The following is a 26,720-nucleotide window of genomic DNA, read 5'->3' as shown; positions in this document are numbered from 1 at the left end:
CCAAAACAAAAGCAAAACCAAAAATCCACAAAGAGTTATCACTTAGAAATTATTTGACATTCCATGATAATATCCTGTGACATTTTTAAAAAAAATTGTGTTGAGTTTTTGTAATTTTGATATACTGTGCTATTAGAATAATGGTATGCAACTCAAAATCAGTGTTTTATTTAGCTAATTAGTTACTAGTTTACCTTCATGGACTCCTCTATGCCATTTCTATTAAGAGAAATTTTAAGAAATTAGTTTTAAGTGGTCACTGACACTCAATCTTAATTGGATATCAGGGAGATAGTACAGTGGGTAAGGCCCTTTCCTTGTTTGTGGTCTACTGGGGTTCAATCCTTGGCTCCACAGATTATGTCCCTGAGTTCCACAAGGAGTAATCTCCAAGCACAGAGCAAGAAATAAAACCTTAGCATTGATAGGTATGGCCTTCTCTCCTCCCTGACGCCCTTCTCTGTCCCCCCAAAAAGGATTTCAATTGCATGGCCCTCAGAAGTGAAAGAAAAAGCTGAAGTAACATTGAAGAAACTAAATTATCTATTCACTATGCATTTTTAATAATCAAAAGGTAATTTATCAACATACAGCCTCACTTTATGCAATTATGGACAATTAACTTTTGCAGAGTAAATAGCTAAAATTAACTTCTGCAGAGTAAATGGTAATAACTAAGCCCTATTAATGTACATGGCTTGACAATAGTCAAATTTCAGGAAAAGCTTGGAATGTCTTTTGTTCCATATAAATAACTTTTCACATGTTCCGTGAATTCTGCCTGATTTAAAATTAATAACTAAGTATTGTGTCTATGCTTATATTATTCATGAACCCTGAAGATGATGACAGAAACTAGATCTTTAGGATGAGTTATTGCTCTATGAAAATATAATTTAATAATAAAATTGTTGATTTTATTTGGCCCATATGTTACATATTTTATAACTTGGTAAGAAAACCATATTTAAGTGAGTAGCTAGACTCACCTGAGGATAAGAAATTTAATCTTTTCTAAAAATCTTTCACTTTTAAAAACGTTTAAAGTATTTTAAGTGTTTAAATATGATTAATGTGCTATTCAATATTTATTAAGCAGTTAACTTTAGGATCCTCAGGCTAAACTGCATATTAAATTATCTGTGGATTTTTAAAATTAATATATATCTGTTTGCCATCCTCAGATATTTTGACTCATTTTTATAAAGTTAGACGTGGTTTATTTATTTCTGTGGTAAAGGCCAGGGGGAAGGCGATTGTTCCTAATAGATCTCAGTGGTTCTAAGGTTATTCCCAGCTAAACCAGACTTGAGGTACTGGAGGCCATCAGAATCATACCTGGAAGTTGCTTGGAGGGTGAATTAGTAACAAGGATCAAACCTGGGGTCTCACGTGCACGGCATTTTCTCCAACTTTCTGGAATAACCTTTTTAACTCTTATTATTATTACTTTAATACACACCAAGTAAATCTAATTAGAAGTAGACCCAGAAAATAATAAACATAATAAGCTATTTTATTAGGGCCCCCAATAACACAAAAATATCAAAGTTTAGCCATTCTTTTTTCAAACAAGCTAAAAGCATGTTGAATTACATTTTTCACAGCATGTTTACTTCTGATTTCTTAATCTGAGATTTTGTTCTTATTTCAATTTCTTGGACTTTTTTCCTCTGCCTCAGCTTTGAGGTCACACATGAAGTTTATCTGGGTTTACTCCTGACAGTATGCTCAGGGATCACTTCTGGATGGGTCAGTGGTGCACAAGTCAAGGGTCTTATCTTCTGTACCACCTCTCCAGATTGATTGGTTTTTATATTGTTAGTTATTCTTTTTATCCTTTTAGGCAACAAACATGAATATTTACATTAGAAAACAATCAGATTTTTAAAAAATTGATATTCTAGAAAGAATGTTATATACTTGAAATGAAAATTGAAAACAAAAGATCAACTTTAAGACAGAATGTTTTTGTTTAGGTTTTTGTTTGTTTTCTGTTTTAAGGGTCACACCTGGCAGTGCTCAGAGCTTACTCCTGGCTTCCCAATCAGGGTTTGCTCCTGGTGGTACTCTGGGGACCATATTGGATGCCAGAGATAGAACCGGGTCGGCAAGAAAGCAAACACCCTACCTACCATACTATTGCTTCAGTTAGGTTCAGTTCGAATCTATTTCATCTAAATTAAGTTTCTGGATTTATATAATAAAGGGAACTTCTTTATCATCAATTACATCGGAATGATAACAATTAGCACTACAGTAACGACAAACCAAAAAAATGAGAAATTATTAGCTTTGTAAACTATCAATATATGACCAGAGTGCTGGTACAGTGGGTGGGGCCGTTGCCTTACACGTGTCCACCTGGGTTTGATTTTCTGGCATCCCAAATGATCCCCTGAGTCAGGCAGGAGTGGTCCTTGAGCACAGAGCTAGAAGTAACTTGTAAGGACCACTGGCTGTAGCCCCCCCAAACAAAAACAAAAATAAAAAAGTATTAATAGAGGGCTGAGAGTGTAGCTCAAGGGGCTGGAATTCATGCACAAGGCCCCAAAGTCAAGTTCCAGCAACACACAAGGCAATATTTAATACACCTTATCTCTTTTCCCTACATTTAAAAATAAGATAGTTTTATTTTTATCTTAAATTTTCTTTTGTTTTTGGCTTTGAGGTACACCTGGCTTGCTTATGGCTAACGCCTAGTGGGGCTCAGGGGCCTTATGCACTGCCAGGGAATTAACCCAGGTCTGCTGTGCACAAGTTCAGTGCTTATCCACCATAATAATCTCTTTGGGGGGCTGGAGTGATAGCATAGCGGGTAGGGCGTTTGCCTTGCACGCGGCCGACCCGGGTTCAAATCCCAGCATCCCATATGGTCCCCTGAGCACCGCCAGGAGTAATTCCTGAGTGCAGAGCCAGGAGTAACCCCTGTGCATCGCCAGGTGTGACCCAAAAACCAAAAAAAAAAAAAATAATAATCTCTTTGGCCCCAATAAGGTCATTTTAAAATAACTTTCTGAATATGACTCAAGAAGTAGGAACAATAGTACAGTGATTAGGGAGCTTGCCTTGCACCCAGACAAGCCAAGTTTCATCCCCAGCACCACATATGGTCCCCTGAATCTGCAAGGAATGATTTCCGAAAACAGAGCCAAGAGTAAGCTCTCAGCTCCACAAGGGGTGGCCTCTGAAAATAAAAATAAAAGAGCCTCATCCCACTGAATATGACTTAATTGATAGAATTAGGCTTTAGACTAAATATAAATACATGTTCTTACATTTATATAAGCAAAGCATGCATATCAAATTAAAAAGATTTAGTAAACTATTTGTTAGTCAGAAATATCAAGATATGACGTTTTTGATAATCTAGACCTGAGTCTTGCTTTTAGAGAGTTGTGATTATAAAAAATCACGTTTGTTATCTAAGTCGTAATTATTCAGATGTTCTGTTTCAAGCTTCCTATGTTCTTACTCTAGTACGGGTCGCTCACAATCATCAATATGGACAAAATTGTTATTTCAATTTCTACAAAATTCTCAAAGCACATCCGTATCTTTGATACTTTTGTAGAGGACATTTATATTGTTTATTGTCATGACTGGCAGAAAATCCTCGATAAAGCACCTTGTATGAGTAGAGAAAAACAAGGTAAACCTTTGTTGTATAGATATTTTACTCAGAGAGGAGTTTTCACTGGCAATAGTTTTCAGTATTGGAATAAAACAAAAGTAACAATTTTAGAAATAGGTTTCTCTATAAAGTTTTAAGTGATTTGACCATCTGGATAACAATGTTTCCCTTTTACCATCCCAAATTTATGTGGTTATTTTCTACTTTAAAAAGAAGAGCAGTAGATATTTCTAATCACAACCATCATATCTTTGACACATCAGATCATTTGTCTAATATTTTTTTCTCCAGTAATTATTTCTAGTATTTTAGATGAGTGTTTATTATGATGGAATATCAATTTTTGAAAAGTATTTTTCCATAATGTGTGTTGTTCTATATTATTAACAACTACACTTCTATCTCCCATATCTCCATTATACTTTGAAATGTGAGGAAGTGGAGTAGAAGATTAATAGTTTCTAATTTAGTGCCATATTTCTATTGCCATTTCTAATAATGCACTTTGACTGTATTTCCAAAAATATTGATAGATTCATCTTTTGGTAAAAATAATCACAGTGTGAAAATCCAATTTTCTCTTTTTCTGCATTATCTTGTGTAAAACCTAAACATAGAGGGCTAGAGGGTTAAAAAATAAAAACCCAAAAATGATGACATTGCATGTTTCTTTGTAAGAAAAAAAGAATGTGCACTAAGCTAGGTGAGGCAATCAAATAGGTGTCTCTGAGACGTATTTAAAATGCAGGCTCTCAGCATATCCCCAGACTAACACAAATCATAACTTTGACTTTACAAGATTTTTCTAATTTATATATACTTTGGCAATGAGAAACAGGGTTATTGAATACGGACTTCCTTTGTTTTCAGTAGCTACATTCAAATGGATATTTCAGAAGATAGGAAGTTAGACTAAAATATTATGTAATTAGGTCATAATTTGTAAGACATCATTTATCCCATGAATTGTTCTTTTCTCTACTCAAAGATTAGAAGTAGAAGTTTTGTGGAGATAGTTTTATAACATTATTTTCTCATGATATATGAAGTCAGTAAGAAATATGAGATATTGAGATATATTATACTAATATGAAATATTGAGTACTCGCACCTCCAAAATTCCATTGACATGAAACACTCAGAGGAAAAATTCTCAATAGAAACAAATTCTGCATAGTTTCACAAACTGAGTCCCAGGGCCTAAAACTTCTCAATTTATTGCTCAAGTTTTTTTACACATTTCTATGTCTGTTCTTATAAATAATTCTTTTGGAGTTTTGCATTGCATTCTCTGAAATCCTACAATTAAAAATAATTCCTTTGGCATATCCTAGCATCTCCCAACTGTATTTAAACAAAGAACTATTTTTTTTCATCAAATGAGATTGGCTGAACACATTACAAAATGTCACATTAACACACAGTAGCAGTATCGTTGATGAAACTGATGTGTAAAAATTAATCATTGAAAAATAGTACCCAGAATGAAAACCTCATGGTTATTTTGCACACTTCACTAACAGAATAAGCAAGTTATACACATCACTGTAGGACTTTACCTAGAATTTTATTGCAAAGCATATTATTATTTCCTAATCATAATGTGTGTGTAAGTGGTTGTGCCTTAATAACAGAAAATCTAGTATCAATTCAGACCCTATTCTAGAATTTTCCAGGTGAGAATTTTATATGTCCTAAAATTATATAGCACCCACAGTAAAAATACTATGTTTACTTTAGAGAAGAGAAACCTTATTCCTTAGAACCTTACTTGGTCAAATTATATACTTTTTACCATCTATTTCTCTCCTGCCCAGAATCTAGTTTGTATAAACTTTGAGATCCATAAAATCGAGGAAACCATAAACCTACATGCCCACGAGATAGAAAATCAGGTATGGAGCTTATATTGCACTGACCTGGCCCAGGTTCAATCCTTGGGACCCTATATGGTCCCTGACTTCTCCAGGAATGAGCATTGAGCACAGAGATAGGAATCATCCCTGAGCACAGCCAGGTGTGGCCCCAAACCCAAACCAACGAAACAAAAAAGTGATCCTTAAAAACATTACTTATATATCCTTAAACCATCAATGCCTTTCCTTAAGGGTCTTCTCCCTAATTTAAAAGAACAGGTAGGCCACTGAGACAGTGCATCTGGTAGGGCACTGACCTGGATATGATCCAAGTAACCCCAAAGCTTCCCTAGCCTCCAACAGGAGCAGCCCCTGAATGGAGAGCCAGGAGTCAGTCCTGAGCACTGCTTGGTTGGACCTCAAACAAAACCCAAACCAAACAACAACAGCAAGGAATAGGCTCATTTTTTTTTTCTCTCTCAAATAATCAGTTCATGTAGTATCCCATAGTTACAACATCAAAAGACTTTAGACTCACATTTTGGTCCAAATTGCACTTACTAGCTCTGTGACCATGAGATCTGAATATCAATTTCCTCTGTAAAGCATAAAAACGCACTTCCATAAATTATTGAGAAGATTAAAGAGATTTTATGAACTTCCAGACACAAACTGGGCACGTAGGAGCAGCTAATTCTTTCCTAGCTTAAAATAGTTTTTATGAAAACATATTTTCAGTGTTCTAAAGGAGAGGTATCTGAATTTGATTTCTACAGCTGATACCTGTGTTCATTTTATTGATGCCAGGAGTTTGTAACCAAATAATAAAAAGTCCTGACACTGCAGAATGGTGATTAGTGTCTCCTTTGTGATCCACAACATACCCTGATATTTATTGAGCCCTTCATTCAAAAGAAGAGTAGAATGCCAAGGCACAGAGCTCTGAACTCAGTTTGAGATGAGAATAAGATCAGGCAACAGATATAAAAATGCACTTGAAAATATCTCATCATCTTTTCAAACTTTCTGGACAAACAATATGTTTTTAATTTAACTTCCCATCTTTTGAGACAAAAAAAAAAAAGCCTTACAGACAACTTTGGTTGGAAACATCTCCCTGAAAGCAGAAAGAAAATAAAGACATTCTATTTTATTTTTGTGTGTGCAAAGAGGAAGGTGACAGGGAATATTAAGAAATTGTTAGGAGCCCATATTTCAGGTATTATTTTGCAGCTTCACAGAGTGTCCTAAATCAAAGTTTGATTCCACCACATAATAACAGTGACTACTACATCACTTATTTACTGACATTTTTATTGAGGTTTGTAGCTCATGATTTTACATGTGATTGTACAGAGCATTTATGGGGCAGGGTGGGGGAGAGAAGTTGAAAAAGTTGTACATGAGGGGAAACCCAGTAGATTTAAATCTGGCTCATTTTTTTTTTATGCTAAGAATAAAGCCATGTGTAAATAGAAAATGGTAAGAGACCTAAGACTACATTGAGTTATTTTGTTGTTTCTAAACAATTTCTTATAGTGAGAAAGAGATCAATTTGTTTATAGGTTTTCTTAAACAAACCACTATATATTTTTTTTTAAGATACAGGTTGAAAGGTAGTGACTGCTTGTAAGAAAATAGTATGGAAAACTTTTCAAAATTATCCTTCTACTTCCAATGCATTCACAGAATCCACTTAGGGGAAAATCAAGATGACCCTGGAATTCTTGACTTTATGGCTCATAGGCAAAGATCAGCGTTAGAATAGACAAAGATGATATGTTTATAAATGAACACAATGTGATTGCACATAACTTTTCCAAAACATCATATTAGTATTAGGATTGTAAAAGAATCTTTATTCGCAAATGAGGCACTGTAACCAATGGTTATGTGTTTTCTCCTCATTCTACTTCACTTTAATGTCATTCAAAACATAAGACATTGTGACAGCTTGAAACTCAAGGCATTAAAAATGATGTTGAGGACTGAGCTGTGGTCAGCATAACAGTATATTCTGTCCTTGTCACTGCATCCTGAGTCCCATTTCCAAAGACCTGATCTTATTCTTCAAGACTTGACACATCCGCAAATTTTTGCTTTCATCTTTTGAAGTCAGTCCAAGACTTTTCAATTTGTAGTCAGGATAACTTTGCCAGGTTTACCATTAAACAATCTGGGTAAGTTTTAACTTTAAAAACTAACGTAGATATGAACTTTAAATGTATTTTCTTGATACGTAGCATTTAATTCTACAGTCGTGGGCCATCAAGACAAACTGAACTTTATTAAAATTTAAAATCCTCCAACACAGAACTAACTGTAAACCTTGAATAATCTCTACTTGGTCAGAAAATTGGAATGTTCTCATTTTAAAAATATTTAATCTGAATAAAAATGTTTATGTAAATTGGTCAATAGAAGTTGTCATTACTTTTCTTTCAAGTTAATTCCTTTAGCATTCTAGAATGAATCAAAGACTGGGGATACTTTAAAACATTTGAATTATGTAGCACTATGATAGCATATCAGATGTACAACCACAGAATCTTATGAATTGGCATGAATAGAGAGAGAACTTGAGCATACTATTTTCAACACTGAAATTATTTGTTCAGTTTCACTGTAATATTCATATATATGAGTTAATTTATAATATGAATATTGCTTGTGAAATATATTCCACAATAAGCATATTTTAAATCTCATAGTAATTTAATATTTATTAAAAAGTTTATAGTAAAGCTCTAAAGGGTACAAAGCTACTTGTTGCATTAACTGTGTTGGCACACAATAGCATAAGCAGACAAGAAAATGAATTGAGGCAGAAATATGTAAGAGACAAAATATTCTTATTTCCTTAATATAATCTGTAACTATGCAAGAAATAGTTGCAGTGTTAAATGTGGTTGTTTCCTATGGAATTTTCAGGATAAAATGAAAATATGGTAAAGATCATAATTATTTCTTTCAGTGTATCAAGAACTTTTGATAGCGTTTTAAGATTTAATTCATTCTAAATTATTTTATCATGTTTTCCTTGAAAACTCTTCTCTAAAGTAGGTCCTGCTTCCTCATCATGCATTTGTCACTTGGTTCTGTTCTTTTTTGATTTATACTGTGGATGAAAAGATTTTGAGTATTTTAATAAGTTTTTTTTCTCTTGTACTGTCAGTTTTCTCTGCATTTTTCATATAAATCAAGGTTCCCCTTTCAAACATTATCTTTAAAACCATAGTTTGCATGTTCTTTGAAATATTCTAATGGAACACAAATTAAGTGAGAAAATTGGCATTACAATACTTTTAAAGAAATAAATATTTAAAGTAATTAATATCAAGGTATTTGAATAATAAGTTAAAGGTCCTATGTGCTAAGGAGGTGGTGACTTTATTTTTGAAAAGTAGAGGAGGAAATCACTTCAAATAAAAATGTGCAAACCAGAATAACCACCTGTTTAATTGCAAGAATCACAAAGCTTGAAATATTGTAAACACTACTTTATCTGCAGGCTGTAAACAAAAAGAATCATGTGTAAGTATGTTTATAGGTGAAAAATTAAAGACTGACTTCCCTTTTATAGTACAAAGATAGTTCCTTTTTATAGCAAAATAGGAAGTGTAATCAGGTTAATCAGTTAATTGCAAAGACTCTTCTCATGACCTAGGGAGAAAGAAGTAGCTACAAACATTAAAAACTTTACAAATGTAAATTTAGATGTTTAAGAATATTTTCCAGATGGTTTTAAAAGGGAATATTTGTTGATTAACAAAATTGAATTTACGGTTCTCCAGTGATTCTTCTGTTTCCATATTCCTAACTTATACGCTTATATCCATTATGAAATTTTTGTCACACCAAATTAAAAAGCACAATATTAAATGTCAACGCTTTTTGATTAATAGGATTTTAAAAATATAGATTACAAATTGCACTTACATTTAGGATCATTGTGAGTTTGTCTTACATAGTGAATAGCATTTCCATTAATGACATTCGGCTAATATATTTTCCTTATTAGTTTTACTCCAACATAATTGTTTTCTTGTCTTTTGGGGGGTCATAATCACTATTTTAGTATCTATTTATTATTCAGCTACACTATTTTAAATTCTAATAAAGTGGGAGCACGGAATATGCAATAATACAATAATTTCTTTGTTACTGACAATGAAGTTTCTTAGCTAGTGTTCTGATAAAATTTACGTGAAATATAATTTGAAGGGAAAAATGTTCAAGTGTAAATGTTATTAAAATATTGTTTATTAGTAAAGATATTGGTTTGTTTCATTTGCATAAAGTTTACTTCAAGCTAGCCAAATAATATACTACACATATACAGTAAGTATATCTATTGTATGAAAAATTACTGTTAATGGAAAATTAGTTAACTGCATAAGAAATATGCAGATATTAAATCATTTATATCACATGCTATTAAAAATATAGAGTAAATCAATGATGGAAAAGAGCAAGAAAAATTTAAAAATTATTATCAATAGCTATACATGAAAAGACATTTAAAAATGATTCAAGCTCAGGAATTTGAAACTTGTTATGTATAAAGAGGATTGAGTGAATACATGTTAGACATACACACATTTCTACTGAACTATATGTATAATGAGCTACTTTAACCACTATTTTTTTTTCATTATAACTACATAAAACTTAGGGGAACAATTTCTTCCTGTGTAACATTTTGAGATCTTAATTTTCTGTGAAAGCATGCCAATTACAATATATTTGAGTTGACAAATGTCAACCTTTTCTCTTCTTGATGTAAGATCATGATATTTACTGATGGTACTGAGCTATCTATGCCAGTTTATACACTTAAGAATTTTTTCCAATTTGTTCTGTGTAGTGCTGGGGATTATCTGTTTCAAATTTTCATATAATGACACACAAAATATAGTGAATAGAAAGATAGCAAAATTAGAAAACTAATATGAGCAAGCAAACTGAGATAGTTTCCCATTGTTCTGTTGGCCAGCCTCTTAGAAGAAGTTCCTTTCACATACATGACCACTGGATTGGCAAAACATGCATCAGTGCTAATGACCCATAGACCACAGTGTGTTCTTGATATTACCTTTAAAGTGTTTATGAAAGGTTATATTATTACTCTGTGTTCTATGAGTCAGATAATTTAACTTAATATTGCCATTGTGTGGTATAAGAAAAAAATTATTTACCATTAGAGGTCTTAGTTCTTCTCCAACTTAAAAATTTATATATAAGAAAAAAATACTGTAAAATGAATAAAAATAAATGATATATATGATATCTGGAAGTAATTATTAAAATTGGGCATACACTGACACACAACTTTTTATTATAGAAGTTTTCTTTTATCATACTTTTAAAAAACTATAAATCAACCACTGGCTAATCTCAAAACTACTCATAATTTAAGAAATAAATTTGTAGGTAAGTAATATTTATTTTAATTTTAAAGCAAAAGAAGTAACCAAGATATCATGTACTTCAAGACATTATAATATGGCAAATTCATTCTCGTCTTGTCTTATGGGGTTTCATATGCTTGGTTACTGCTGGCAAAATTTCTTCGGTAATAAGAAATCCGTAAAGTTCCTCTAAAATGACATTCCCCCTGTTTTCTCCTCCATATGTAGAACAAGAAAATATTAGCATGACGATGCCTTATACTAGCTTTATACAATACATAATTTCATTATCATTCGTTACCATCTGTCTTTATTCTTGCAACTTTTTGCCAACTGTGTAAATTTAAATTTCTAATATCAAAATGGAGCTTGCAGGAGAAAAAAATATGTGTCCTACCCCCTAAAAATTTCATACTCAAATATCTGATTTAAGTTGGCTTTTATAACAAAATAGGGACTGTAGATGGTTTATAAGCATGACATAGTGACCCATATATCAACTCACTTGAATGTAAGTTAAGCATCTGGTCTCAGCCAACGTAAATATGCCCATCCCATTTTTCTGGTTTAGTCTATCTGTAGAAGCTGTAGAATTTTGTGCTTAGGTTATTCATCTAGACAGATTGATTTCTTTTGCAGAGTTCATTTGGGTCAAGAAAAATGAGCAGATTTCAGATAATGAAAACAGAAGGTAAGAAAGGCGAGATGGATGAAAAGAACAATTAATTATAAAATACATACATCAATACAATATACTCTAAATCTCAATCAGTTGTTTATTGGTTGGCAAACAAGTTTCACTTTTACAACAAATATTAGTAATGAGGTCATCCAACTTTGAGACCATTACAAAATGGATCATAAATTTAAAAAAAAATTATATGTGCTGCTAATTTACCTCTTGTATTCCTACATTACTTAAAATCCTGTCAAATAAATAATTTTTTCTGTTAACAGAAGAGTTTTGTTTTCTTTAAAAAAAATACTCAAAATAACTTTACCTTCCCAGTTTGACTACAAGGGAGTGAATTTTCTTTTAAAATTGGTAGTGCGGTGCCCACTTAGAGGTCAGACTGAGCAGTCAGCACTTTAACGCCTATGGGATACCGTTTTTTTTTTTTTTCACATGCAGAAGCCCCACTATTCCTAATGACACCTCTTGACTTCTAGAATCATAGCTACTGTCTTGGTGATGAACTGCTTGCCAAATTTGATTTGCATTACAACAAATGTGCACTGTAAACATAAACATTCATCCTGCTCTAATTTGCAAAAAATGCTCTTTGAAATATTCTGGCTGAATAAAGATATATAGTGAGGGAAGTTTAAATTTATTTTTTTTTGTAAAAAATAATTTTGTTTGCATTACTAGAAAATGATTCTTATAAAGTGATATTTGCATTTATTTATTTTATTTTTTTGCAAGGTGAAATTAAACAAAAAGAAACAAGGGGGGTAAATGAAGAAAAGAAAAAGTAAGAAGAAAGAAACGAAACGTTGCTTTCTTACTGGTAGACAAACTTGCAAGACCAGCACAAAAGAAATAGAAAGAATTCTTTTTTTTTTTTTCCACTACATTAACAGGACTCAAATTCTGGAGGAACAGAAAGCAGACTATATGTGCAATGCTAGTATCTGTACATTACATAGAAATTGTTCAATTTTTTTTCTCTGCCATTAGTTTTGTCATCAGTTAATACAACAAATCATTACATATGCATTAAGCATATAATTCTAGAATTCCCCTCGATTTCATTATTAATTTTGTTGTTTTTAATTTTTTTCCCCTTTATGCCACAGCTGTTCCCACTGCGGCAAATTCAGGTTGTAAGTGACTAAAAACCTCTATGTGATAAGAGTTCTTGCTTCGCTTTTCTGTTTATTTGTGCAGCACTCCGATCCAGATGCAGCCGTGTTACTAATTTCAAACAACTGTTTTGGCCTTTTCAAAATCAGGTCCTTGTCACGATAGTAACAGAGCATCCAAGATGTTAGGACAAACACAACATAATTCAACAAGGCCACAATGAGCGCCAGTTTCTTCACATCCCGTTCATTAACATAATGAAGTCTCCATCTGAGGTGGGGGAGGAGAGGAAGGCCAGGGCGTAGGGGAAAATTTCAGCAGTTACGTCTCTCCTTTTGGGCTGACCTAAAAATCCAAGTTTTTTGTTTTGTTTTGTTTTGTTTTTTTAAAAAAAGAGAAAAGTAAAGGGAGTCTGAGAAGTTTGCTTGTCTTTTGCAAGGACAGCATAGAGATTTAGGAGTACACACGTGACGAGCACTGCTCTCCTCAACTCAGAAGAGTCAGCCTGGTGTGAGCAGTCCCGTTGACTGAACGTGGTGTCCTGTTCTATAGACTAGTGACCAAATGAGCAGGTCCTTTGGAACCTCCCTCTGGAGGGGTCCCGTCCTTGTTGGGAGGAACTATAAATCCATCACTGCTCCCGCGGCCTAGCTGGTAGTAGATGTGCAGCTGATGCACGTGGTTTCTGGAGCCCAGGTTTGGCATACTTTTGTAGTAAACATCTTCGGCATCACCACCTTTGGCCGGCGGGGGTTCGGTCTGGGTGCTGGCGGTAACGCTTTCCGTGACAGGCACACCAGCCAGGGCTGGCATGCTGGTGTAGAGAGAGTCCCGGTGGGGTGACTGCAGGTCTTCTGTGTGCTCGTTGGTTAGCAAAGGGAAAAAGCTCTCGCTGTGGTCTTGGGGGATCCGCCTTCGGGTGTAGTGGTGCGGCTGGTGGTTGTCTGAGGAGTACACTCTGGGGGGAAGCAGAGGGGCATCGGATTCCTCATGAATGAGCTCCAGACCCAAACTTTCCTCATGGTTAAAGGAGGTGGCATCATCCAGGACGATGGCGTCGTCTTCGCTCCCACTGCCAAGGTTATTCACCAGCTTGTTCATCAGGTTCCTGTTCTGCTCACTGGAGCGCTCGTGGTTGTTCAGGTAAGAAGGGATATAGTTGGAAGTGAGTTCCTTCAGAATCTTTTTCTCTAGAGCGGTCTCATTGTGGGTATAGCCACGGTCTATGATTTGCACACAGTTGCTCAGGTATTCACCGCTGGCAATGCTGTAACTATTGCCATGGTTACCATTCAGTGGTAGAGTATCCATGACACTTGTATCCCTGGCATTGTTCAGAAGCCCCTCTGAAAAAGATTACAAAACACTATGACATTTATATCCAATGGGCCACAGAACACACACACACACACACACACACACACAAACACAAAAGCAAAAACATTCAACTATGAACTATAATCTGCTAACACTTTCAATTTTCAATTACGTATAAAATGCTCAGAGACAAAAATACTATTAAAAATTTATGTTCATATATAGGTGGATACTAGCTAGAAATCATAGAAACTGGGAAAAAAGTAAGTAGATAAATCTTTGGACAAGTTTTTAAAATGATTAATTTGTAAATTCCATATACACATTGTCTGACACTATTTGCAGCCTAATATAGTATACTTAGGGAAAAAATTAACACAAATTTTTGGCATAATCATTTATGGCTTTCAATTTTTATACATCAAAGTCAATTCAATTATTCTTTATCTTTAATTTTTATGTTGTTTAAACATTGAAATAGATCTAGTATTAACATAATTCATTGTGGTATTTTGCTTTCATTCATCAAAGGTAAACAAATTAGGTTTCTTTTTAATTTATAAATAAGTTTATGAAATCAAAATAGTCTTTACACACCAGCCACAAAAGGATTATGTTAAATTTGTCAGAACGATGTAGACATGAAATAATGTTTAGTCAAATAAATGGCACATCAAAATAATTTGCATATAGGAACTTTCTGAACAAAAATATTTATATTTACAGTCTTTTTCCCCCCTGCTTTAAGCACTTTGGTCATTAATACATATTGACATATGAATGATTGTTCAAAACAATTAAGTAACACTAAAATAGAGTGTAATTGTAGTGGGATTTGATTCCTAAAAATATAGTATCAGCATTAAAGAACCCATTTCATAATGAGTGATGACTTTGTGTGCATATAAACTTTAAGTTTAAAGGAGATTAAACAGTTTATCTGGGAAAAAAAACAGTTGCAGTGAAATAAATTTGGCTACATGCTTCTTGAAGAGTTTGTATTGTCTTGAATAAACAGAAATCCATGATCTATAATATAGTAGCTCCATAAATCACTTCAAATGCAACCACAAAATAAAAGAAAAACACAAACATTTAACCAATGCTGGGAAAGAAGAAAGGGTATTTTTTTTACAGAACAATTAAAGAAATTGATTAAACTTCTCAATACATTGCTAACTTGTGAAAATATAGCATTCATTCTATATCTGTGATGAAAGTCAGAATTGAACTAGTTCATAACTGATCCATATGTCATCCCAAATATACCATTTTTATTATGGATTTCTGATCTTTACTATGTCCAAGTTGCACAGTTTTCTATGACAGTAATGCACAAAATTCATTAAAATGCAGCCATCACAGACATAGGGTGAAGCAACTTATTTTCATGTTATAAGATATCTGTAGACAATTAACAATGTTAAAAAAAAGTAAATGCTTTTTTAAAGGGCCATATGTAATGGGTGATTGTTGCTGCGGAGGCCGTTATGGTATGCTTAATGGTTATGGTCAGGTGGCTGATGCATTGAAACACATATTTATTATTTCTGTTGTCAATGCATTAGATGCAGGTTGAAACAGCCTTTATAAAATAAAGTGGGTATGTTGCGTGTGACATATATTTATAAGACAGAATGTACTTATACAAATGAAAAGTATGAATTACTTAGCAAAAATAAATGCTTAATTTAAAAACAATTTAACTCACACAAACATTACATGAGACTTAACAACCATGTTGATTATGTGACACAATAAAAGAATCAGACAACAAAAGCGTCTAAATCTCTATTAACATATATTTATAAGTTGATTCATAGGTTCTTTAGGTTTTAATTGTGAGATGAACTGTTTTTAATAACTACATCATCTATATGTGATGCAATAAAAGTGAACTAAAAAAAATTACATTTGATATGCAATGTTTAGCTTTACTCCCATACTTGTCTCTCTGTAGGGCTCTAAACGACAGCATGAAGAAAAGGAAAGAAAAAACAACAAGTAAGCTTACAGCGACAGTAGAAGAAACATGAGTAAAAAGCAAATTGATGATATGCAGAAAAAAGAGTCAAAGGAAATAATTTCCACTGCCCCAAAATTCATGAGTCTGTGTTACATGGTTTATCATAATTAAAAATATTGAAATGTTAGTCAGAAAAATAAGAACCCCCCCTTAACACATGCTAATAAAATCAGTCTTTAACAAGCATTTCTACAGTTTATAAATTTCAAACAAATACAAATTTAATTTACAATTAAAATTATACCAACCAAGGAGAGTAAATATTTGTGGGTAAGCTGTGACAATTTTCACAACTAAATTTCAATATTGTATGTGTTTGTAAGATCATAACTGCTTCTATTCAATGTTAATTGACTTTAAGAATTTTCAGTATTATTGTAACTAAAATCTTTAGTTTGCATTCGCAAAAAAAAAAATCAAAGAAGGTTTTCTAGATTGTGATTTTTCCCATATACATCTTCTCTTTACATAGACAAAGTTTATGTGTTTCCATTAATGCTATACAGCTTCTTCTTATGATTATGGATAATACTTATCAATGTGGTAATTTCTGGAGTTCGTATTTAAAAGTTGTATAACAATGGTTAAAGTATTAAACTTATCATTATTCTATATCAAGAAAATTGAAGGGGAAAAATATCACCAACAATCTCATGTTTTCTTCTGGATTGCTATCCAATCATATGTATTCACACATTTTTAGAGTTGATCCTTTAAGAAATTTCTCGAAAATTATTTTTTAATCTCATTTTGATCTGGTCAAAATAACTGTTCTTGCTGATTTTGTTTACATGAATTTTAAAATTAGCACACACACACACACATACACACACACAAACAGTGAATTCAATGGATTAGGATCAATTTAAGAAATTCTAACTTGCTATGATTTAATCATTGCTTTAGAAACAAGCCGTGTGTGTGTGTGTGTGTGTTTGTGTGTTTGTGCGTACTACAAGTGTTGATTTGTTTCTTAGAAAAATATCAACAATATTTATAAATGCAAAGAAATTTCTTTCAATGTTTCAGAATAGCTTTAGACTAAAGAACTAGGAAATAAAGAGCCAAACCACTTTAGCAACAGATGGAAATCATTTATTTGTACACATACTATGGTTCCTTCGTTAAACGATAGAATTTTAGTACTGGAAAGCACAAGAGAGATAACTGAAGTTCAATTTCTGCTTTTCAGAGATGAGGCCACTGCTGAGGGCTTGGGAATCTGAGCTTTTAACAGACTGCTGTTAACAGTCACCAAACTGGGGCCAGAATGAAAATCTCGGTTTATCTATACTTGATCACTTTACAACTGAACTTAAGCTTTGAAAGTGAAAATAAAGTGTTTATTTCTGTGCTTTCAAAGTTTTTATTATTTACTATAGCACATCCTATGGATCTATACATTTTCTAATATTAAAATTAAGTTACTTTAAAATGGAAACTATTTGGTAAAATTATGACTTCCTCTTTATATTGTTTTGTTGACAAGTTTCTCTTTATTAGAAATACTCTACAAAAAAAAGAAATTTTCAATACTGACAAGAAGATAATGTTCCAAAAATACTATGCACAAAGTTTTAAATATTCCTGTTGACAGAATTTGAATCCAATATAACAAATTTATATCATTCATCTCTATTACTAACTGTATGCTTCAGTTGCACAGCATATGCATGTCACCGAAAATTTAAATGAAGGCAGTGCAACCAGAAACGGATACGTTAAAAGCTTCTTTACTGGGATGGCATTGGTGCAACTGAATAGAGGACCCATAGAACAGAACCAAGTGGTAGTTTAGCATAAACCACTCCAGTACATACCGAGCCACCTATATTTCATGTAAGATTTCACCTTGCCAGTTAGAATATAAGTGCATTCATCTGAAAGCATAAGATTAGTAGCAATATGACAATCACCAAAATTTACTTTTGGTCATTGGAAAAAATAATTATTTTCAAGTACTACTATAGTTTCTTAACATTAAAATATATTAAGGCATAAAATAGCTGAACAATTCCATTTCTGATTGAAAAACATCAATACAATTATTTAGTTTCATTTTTAAGAAAATTCCATATAATTTATTTATTGGCATAAACAATGAACCATACAGAAGAGTCTTTGTTTATTTATAGTAATAACATTCTTAATAGCAATTTTTTAGTAAAGGACTTCATAGAAAGAAAACTCTGTTTCTATATGGCAATATTTTAAATTTCACATCATGAGAATTTCAGCTAGATTGTGATTTTAGAAACACTGCATCCTCAGAAAACTATCCTAATTATGGATTCCGATAAAAATAAGGTAAGATAAGAAGACAAATGCTAGATTTGAAGAAATATTAGGTTAATAATTGCTAGATGTTCATTACAGAGGATACCAGAAATTGTATCTGGGTTTTTAAAAAAATTACCAAAATATAATTTATATGTATTACTGGTTTAAAAACAATTTCCATCCACTTTGTACCTTATGTGGAATAATGTAAAATAGATAAATTTGAAGGTACTGCATACATTTTCATTTACCATTCTTTAAAACTTACTAGAATTTTAGAATACTTAAATTTCTGACACAATTATTTCTCACATCAACTAATGAAACTAAAGAAAAACAAGCCTTTCTAAGGTTTGCTAAATTGGTCTGCCAAACTACACCTGGTGCATTAGGTAATACATACTTCATTAAATGATATAGTGAAATAGATACATTGACAAATGAGAGATAATTTAGAAGGGGGTAACCATTAAGAACCCAGAAACCATCTCATACTGATGGCACTAAAGTTGTCTGACTTGGAAGATGGAATACTAAAATTAGACTGGTAAATTTCTTTCAAGTATTTAAACAGATTGAAACAAGAGTGTTCTAATACTTCGTTCTTCATTCTTTGTTCTAGAGGAAATATCTGGCTCAGGGACAAACTTCCACTTAGTACCCAAAAAAGGTCCATGTAAAAAAGCATTTTTTATATTGGATATACAAATACGGAGATGAGGGGCTGGAGCGATGGCACAGTGAGTAGGGCATTTGCCTTGCACATGTGGCTGACCTGGGTTTGGTTCCCAGCATCCCATATGGTCCCCTGAGCACCGCCAGGGGTAATTCCTGAGTGCAGAGCCAGGAGTAACCCCTGTGCATCGCCGGGTGTGACACCCCCCCCAAAAAAAAATGCAAAACGAATACTGAGATGAGCAGAGTGTTGTTATGTGAAATATAATTAAGCCTAAACAGGCAGAATGTTAGATAGAGGATTCAGTAAGGATTTGTAAAAACTGGGATTCTTAGATTTGATAAAAATTGAAACTGTCATAAGAAACTTGGAAAAATATAAAAGTTTAATCATTTCATCCTATTAACAAACTAATTTTATTTCTAAAATCACTTCTTCTGAACCACTGACTTTGTTATTTTTGAAATAATTTACATTTATTTTTCCTATCTGGAAATGTCATTTGAGAAGCTAGGATGGTTTTGATGCCCATTGGCCATGTTGTAATAAACATCTGCTTACTAGAACGGGCATTCACACCAAGATTAGGCACTCATGCCACTTGTCATTTACCTCTTACTGAGAGGGAAAAAAACTCACAAAGATTCCCATGAAGCATAATAAAAATTTTATGCAAAATTGCTTAGAAAAATTTAAAATTGTCAATCTATTGCATCCACCTTGAAGGAACCATGAAAATCTCTTTGTTACTGTGAGTTTTCCTTCAAATACGATTTTACCTAACTGAATGACTGACTGGAAAATTTCTCTTATGCAATTTTTAGTTAAATACTTTTTCTGTAACCTTATTACATATGATGTGAATACCTTAAATGTTTTTGTGATTCTCATAAATATTTTTGTTCTTAGAAAAGGGACAGTCACAGCTGATGATTCTATTTGAAGTTGTTTAAAAGCAATCTGTGCTTATTTTAAGCTATAATTTGTTTTGTATCATGTATAGCTCAAGGAGGTACATCAAAACCATATTCAAATGCCTATTTTAAACACGCAGCAACAGTAGAAAATACATTTTGTCTGTGTGACCTTCCTGAGGTTGCTCACACAGGCCATTGATAAGCTAGGTAGAACGGGATCTGTCAACTGTTCAGTTCAATGCTCTTTCCTCCAAGGCTGAGTTCAATGTAATTTTCCCTGGAGTCGGCTTAAAAGTTTTCATCAGCACTGATGCTTTGTACACAGAGTGTGCTTCATTTTACATGATTTTTTTAAATTCACTTTACAACACTGTCTTACAATCGAGTCTTCCTTTTTCTTACTTACCTTATACAAAGAACTTAATTCTCAAACATTCAGATATGAATATGTAGAAGTCGATCAACAAGAAAAGCACTGACAAACCACAATACCATTTATAACATGACAGAGAAACATTACACACAGATTGATGATTCAAACAGTCCATTTCTGACTAAGGAAACCTAAGGAAAATGGAAAATAAAAAAGCACCAAGAAGGGTGGAAGGTGAGAGGCGTCTGTGTGTCTGCTTCCAATAGAAAGAAAAGGCAGGAGGAAGAAAAGAAAAATAGGATGTGGCCATAAAAGCTACATAAAATGGGACTCTCACTTGAAAAAATTAAGATAAACTCCAGCACACCTTGTGCGTTGTACATGCTGACAGAAGGGTTGTTACAGACCGCCGGTTCCCCAAGCAATGTGTTATAGGGATTGTTAGTACCATGCGGACGAAGCAGAGCATTGCTTATAAGATGATTAGCCATGGCTCCTGGAGTAGCCCCATAGAAAGACAGAGAAAAAAAAAAAGGTCAATCAGGCAAATGTGTTTGAAAAAAAAGAAAGGAAACATTTAGAATGACAACAGTTGATAAAAGTCCTGATTACCGGCAGGCAACTAATTAGACTCAAAAATATATGCTGCTAAAGCACACATTTTCAACAATGCACATATCGGAGTCAATGGGAAAGAAAGAAAATGATCTACAATGCTGATTAAGCCACATTGCGGGTTGCTCTCTTCCCTGAGTGTAAGCAAGAATATATTACCATGCTTGCTAAAAATAAATTTTTTTTTTCAAAAAAGCAAAATGTAATCTTCCATACAAACGGAACATAAAACATCAAACAAAAGCTCTAATAAAGTTTTAAGCACAGAAATAAAAGCTAAAATTGAACATAAAGTTATCCCCATTTGCACAAACCATTGCGTTGTTTTCAATGAAAATAAAAAAGGATAGACAACATTTATGATAAAACACTCATTTGGAGAGCAGTTGTTGACACAACAGAAGGATTTTACATTGCTTAAAATTCTATGAGGGGATTCTTTAAATTGAGATAAGATCAAATATTATCACTCATTAGTACACCATAATAAGCATACTAATTAGGTCAATTTACAAATATGAAATAATTAAGTATTATTTTTAAAGATTTCAAATACAACATTAGCTTTGTAGTAGAAAACAGTTTATATAATTCCATTTTCCATTTTCCAGCTGGTTGTTTGGACTTTGGCATATCATCATAGCAAAGTTAAATTCTTTCATCTCTTTGTGAATAGATGTACTAGGTTCTAACATTATTATTAGCTGTAATCTCTTGTCCCTCAGTCATTTACTAAAAAAAAAAAAGAAAAATCAGAGACAGTTTTATTAAGTGTAATTAGCCTATTTGTGAACATATTGGCAGAATGTTTAGCTGTGCTAGAAATAAAACTACTGAAAAGGGTAAACAAATTAAATGGAGATTGTCAGATTAAAACACAGGTATGCTATTTTAAATATATGCATTTAGAATAAAGATTTAATCTAGACCAGGAGGAAATGTTTACAAATAAATTCACAACTATTTGCAGTAAAGAAAAGCCTAGAACTTAGAATATAGAATTTCTAGAAGTCAATGACAATTGTAAAATGACAATAAAACCTCAAAGCTATTCAACTAGAAAATGGATATAATATGAACAGACATTTTATAGAACTGGAATACAGGAAACAAACAATCTCGTGAAATGAAATGCCATTAGCTACTAGAGAAATACAGATTAAGACCACAATGAGATATTACTAGGCTGCTACAATAGCACATTAATACTGTCAAACGTGGCAAAGATGCAGAGAAACTGGGTCACTCATAGTTTACAGGTGGGAATGTAACTGCAACTCTAAAAAAAACAGTTTTTAACTGCTTCTGATATAACTGATTGCCCAATACCATGCCATTCAGCAATTTTATGTCAGACACTATTCCCAGAGAAATAGAGATTCATGTTCACACAGAAAACCTATATGTGAATATTTATGGCAGCTTAGAAGGGAAACTCAGATGTTGAAGTAGTAAATGGCTAAAAAAAAAATCTATGGTCAGATTGCACTATGAAATACTACACAGCAATTTAAAAAAAAACAATTATTGCTACATGTGACAACACGGATGAATCTCTAGAAAATTATATTGAATGAAAAGGATAATCCAACAGATTATATATTATATGGTTACATAGATTTAAATTAAATGTAAAATGATACAATATAAACTTACTATAATTTATGTATAAAATCATATAGCACATTAAATATATGTTTCACAAATGATGCAAAAAAGTTGATCAGTGATTAAGAATAAGGATAGAATTAAGTGGGATGAATCAAGCATATGCAAGAAGATTAAATATTTTGGTTTTTATCATTTAGTGTATAAAATAATTTAAAAGTCGTTGAAATTCAAATTATGCCACCACTAAATTTATAATTCATCTATGCATATATTTCCTAGCACAAAATTCCTTTTCAATTTTCCCAATTTTAAAATGTACTTCAGCACACTTCAGTTAGCAAACTGCTGATGTAGGAAGAGAACTTCTGTTTGATTTTTGTATTGCCTTGGGCTTGCCATACGCACGTCCCCACCCAAAGAATACAAGTTTTAAAGTTCATTTTACTGCTCATCAATCTTGCTAAGTTGGACAGGCCAGAAACAACGGTAGAAATGCTACTGGTTTTTACTCGTACTATCACATAATGCTGGAGAAATGAAACAATATTCAGACCTAGCCACAGGACTTCAGTAGATTATTTCCTCAAATTTCATTCCATCAGAATCATTTACATGCAGTCATGACCGGAGATCCATCTATTCCCTCTAAAACCCCCTAAACACATAACAAATGTAAAACTTAACATGTTTCTCCTCTTTCTCTTAAGGAAAAATTTTTGTGATCAAACTGCTATTCAGGTTTCAAATTTTGTAATTAAAAGAACCTTGATGTACAGTTATTGAAAGGTGTGTCTCATGCATACAATCTTTGAATACCCCTCCCACTGTTGGTGTCAACTTTCCTCTTCAGATGTCCTCAAGCACTCCCCCACATTCCTTTGCACCCCAACACTTCCGTCTTGACAGGCACATGTCCAAGTTCTGTGGTTATAGTTTAGATACAGTTTCAGTTTTATTGGATGTGCTGTGGATATGTAGCTATAGCACTCTCCCCACACCAGTGGTATAACCCAGCCCTCTGACATGGCTCATTACACTTACACTTCATGCACACCATTGGAAGCTAAATTGTATCATTTGAAAGTTTAGTTAGTCTGACAAGTGGAGTTATTATTTTAAGTAAAGGTTCTGTAATAGGAGGTAAGAAGTAGGATAGTGAGCTTGATGACTGCTCTGTGAAGAATATAAAATTATAGATATGTTCTATGCATTTGTTAGTTGGAAAGAAAAGGTGATATCTTCCAGTAGCCAAAAATTACCCTCATGGATTCAACAGGAGTGTAAGAAGTCAATCCTTTTCATACAAGCTTGAAAAAAGGATTTGATGTGACTTCAAAGGATTATTCTTTCTATCTCTATCACAAACAAGTACAGTTTTCCTATTAGGAATTATCACGTGGTTCCTGAAGTTGTCATTCACATTTAGGCCTTTCAATGATCCTTTTGAAAAGTAGGGCTGACTGTGCTGAAAAGACCAACTTGTTGCCAAGGCTGAGATCTTTTACATAAAAGCTTGCACAGAACCAGTCTTCCTCCTTTTATGTGCAAAGATACTTTTGTCTTTTCTGAATAGCTACACTGGATTTCACAGCTCTTTGTAGAAGTCTGTTCTGTTTGCTTGTGGCTCTTTCCCCAATTTACTCAGGTCATTTGAATTCTGATCCTTTTTTGAAAGGTCATATCTACTGAGTCTCTTCCTCTTCCCTCCAACTAACTTTTGATTTGTAAATTTCCCTTTTAATAGCTGCGAAATTGCTGAAGACTTCCAAGATCTGTGTTTGCAGACCATCTGTCACTGTTTTTCAGCTGAAAAGTTAAGCTTTAATGGTTAAGTCTGAGGCTACAAATAAATTGATGCTAGAGTTTTGAGACAAAGAAAATTACTTGAGAGTCTTTTATATATGTCATACTGTAACTATCTTCTTGTCATATAAAACCAGGAGATTAGGGAACACATAGGATTCTCACCTCACCCTACTGCTCTATGCCCAGTGTCCAGAGAATTTCCAAGGGGGAAAAAATAAAACAAAATTAAAAAAATAAAACAATCTTAAGGGGTGTGAGGATGGGGAGATAGAACTGTTCTAGGAATTCAACTAATGCCTGTCTAGTGAAGAAAGAAAAAGAGAAAAAATTATACAGAAGATCTAAGGTACCTTATAAATATGAAATTAGGAGTGGGGAATATTTCTGAGGGCTAGGACACTGAAGTGTGCAGAAGTCCCAGTCAGATTTCTGACTCCTTATGGTCGCCCTCAAAATGTTGGGGACTTAGCAGAGGGTGGAAGGGCTGTGGCAACCCCCTCAGCACCCTGTGAACAACCCAATCTTTTGCTCAGGCTCTTCTTTCCTCTCTCTGAAACAGAGTCTGTCTGATAAATGATAAGTAGTTTTATAACTAGAATAAAAGCTTCAAAGTGCCAACTGTCCCAATTCCTCAACTTACTTCCATAAAAAAATTATTCCTAATGTCACAATTTTTAAAGCAAAAATAAAACACTCATAGAATCATCGGGAAATACAAAAAAAGACCCTGTGAATAAAAGCTGCAAGAATTAGAGATCAAAGTACAACCTGCCAAGACTCAAAACAAAAAAAAAGTTCCAAGGAAATCACTGAAAATGAATATATGAAAAACAAAACAAAACAAAACAAAACAATCATTCCTTGAACTGGGAAACAGTGTAAGTGCTTGACCTAGGTTTACTCTCAGTATCACATGGGCTCCCAAGCATGACCCAGGGGTAACTCTAGGTGTCCCGGGTACTGATGGATAACTTGTTTCTGGCCCCACTGACCCTCAAATTGATCCATGAGCCTGACCTGATTGGGCGAGTATCCTTGAGAACAGCTCCTGGGCCTGCTCATCTCTCCTCCTCAAAGAAGAATTTAGTTGTTCCTTAATTATTGAACATACTCAGTCCTAGCTACACTCTAATCATACCTGTTTATTTGTGCCAGGAACAAGAGTTAGCTATTTAAATGACAATTTAGGCATTATCATTGAATTTCAACATATGTGAATCATCAAACAAAGCTGTCAGCAGACTACCAACCACAAACTCTACAAACTCTTTGTACTTCTGATGAAAGCATGATAAAGCAAACAGGATTTTTAAATTCTACATGGAAAAACTAAAGCTATCCTAACAATTACCGGAAACCCAATGCATAAAACTGCTGAAAAAAAATAAGATGAAGTATAAACTCAAAGATCATTTCATTATTTTTTACTTTATTTATACCTGAAGATTTAGGTATAATATAAAAAGTTTTTGTATGAGTGAAGTTTGAATGAAATAATGAGTACACATTAAAAATGTAAAGTTTTACCACAACTATTTTATTTCTTTCATTATGAAGATAAAAGTGGTATTTTGACATTGGAAAACCCTGAATGACAGCACTGTCTAGATAGTTCACTGAGATACACGTAATTGAGGACTAAATCAATTGAGGACTAAAGGCAGATCAGTGTGCTTTGAAATTGTGAAGCAAAGAACAGATCTGAGAAAAAAATGACAGTTGGATCCCACTTGAATCTGTATTATATCATTCAGAAATATAATTCAAACGACATTTCTTCTTGACAGCAGGCTCACAAAAGTACACTGAAAAAGCTCTTAAAATAACTTGAATTGTCAAACTGTTCTGCCTCTTTTAAAAAAATACCTGCATTCCTATTTGATCATATTGGATGGATAGTTTTATAATTTAAGATCTTGTGATTTAATGAATCATCTGAACACAGCAATTCTTTAATAGTTACATATGAGTATATCTCAATTTTTGAATTCCTACTAAGTAAAATAATTAGAATGGTAAATCTTACTTCCCTCTCACCCCCATTTAAAAGTAGTTTACTTGGGTGGTTCATTTTTCCTTAAGATACAAATTGTTGGACTGGAGTGATAGCACAAGCGGGTAGGGCGTTTGCCTTGCATGTGGCCAACCAGGGATCGATTCCTCCATCCTTTCAGAGAGACCGGCAAGCTACCGAGAGTATCCCGCCCATACAGCAGAGTCTTGCAAGCTACCCATGGCCTATTTAATATGCCAAAAACAGTAACAAGTCTCACAATGGAGATGTTACTGGTGCCGCTCAAGCAAATCGATGAACAATAGGACAACAGTGCTACAGTGCTACATCCATATCGTCCATTGCATTTTTATTCTCTTTTTCTTGATCTGATATGT

The 26,720-nt window shown here is 33.4% G+C and overlaps 1 protein-coding gene across 27 annotated transcripts in view; it reads right to left on the bottom strand.

Annotated features, from left to right (window-relative positions):
- The window catches only part of ADGRL3 (adhesion G protein-coupled receptor L3), a 988,077-nt gene that overhangs the window by 151,745 nt on the left and 809,612 nt on the right, over positions 1 to 26,720 (bottom strand). For 9 of the 27 annotated variants that reach the window (XM_055139566.1, XM_055139562.1, XM_055139570.1 and 6 more), the window contains one exon: positions 11,658 to 14,054. The exons of 3 other annotated variants lie outside the window; for them this stretch is intronic. In XM_055139566.1, the coding sequence (XP_054995541.1) occupies positions 13,255 to 14,054 (800 nt within the window). In that variant the 3' untranslated portion in view covers positions 11,658 to 13,254. Of the gene's footprint in view, positions 1 to 11,657; positions 14,055 to 15,937; positions 15,990 to 20,664; positions 20,794 to 26,720 lie in introns of those variants that run through there. 15 more of the 27 variants (XM_055139558.1, XM_055139555.1, XM_055139554.1 and 12 more) reach the window with 4 other exon arrangements.

The sequence above is a fragment of the Sorex araneus genome, chromosome 5 (genome assembly GCF_027595985.1).
Source record: "Sorex araneus isolate mSorAra2 chromosome 5, mSorAra2.pri, whole genome shotgun sequence".
NCBI lineage: Eukaryota > Metazoa > Chordata > Mammalia > Eulipotyphla > Soricidae > Sorex > Sorex araneus.
The sequence above is the reverse complement of the archived record's forward strand: the minus strand, read 5'-3'. Positions and strand labels throughout refer to the sequence as shown.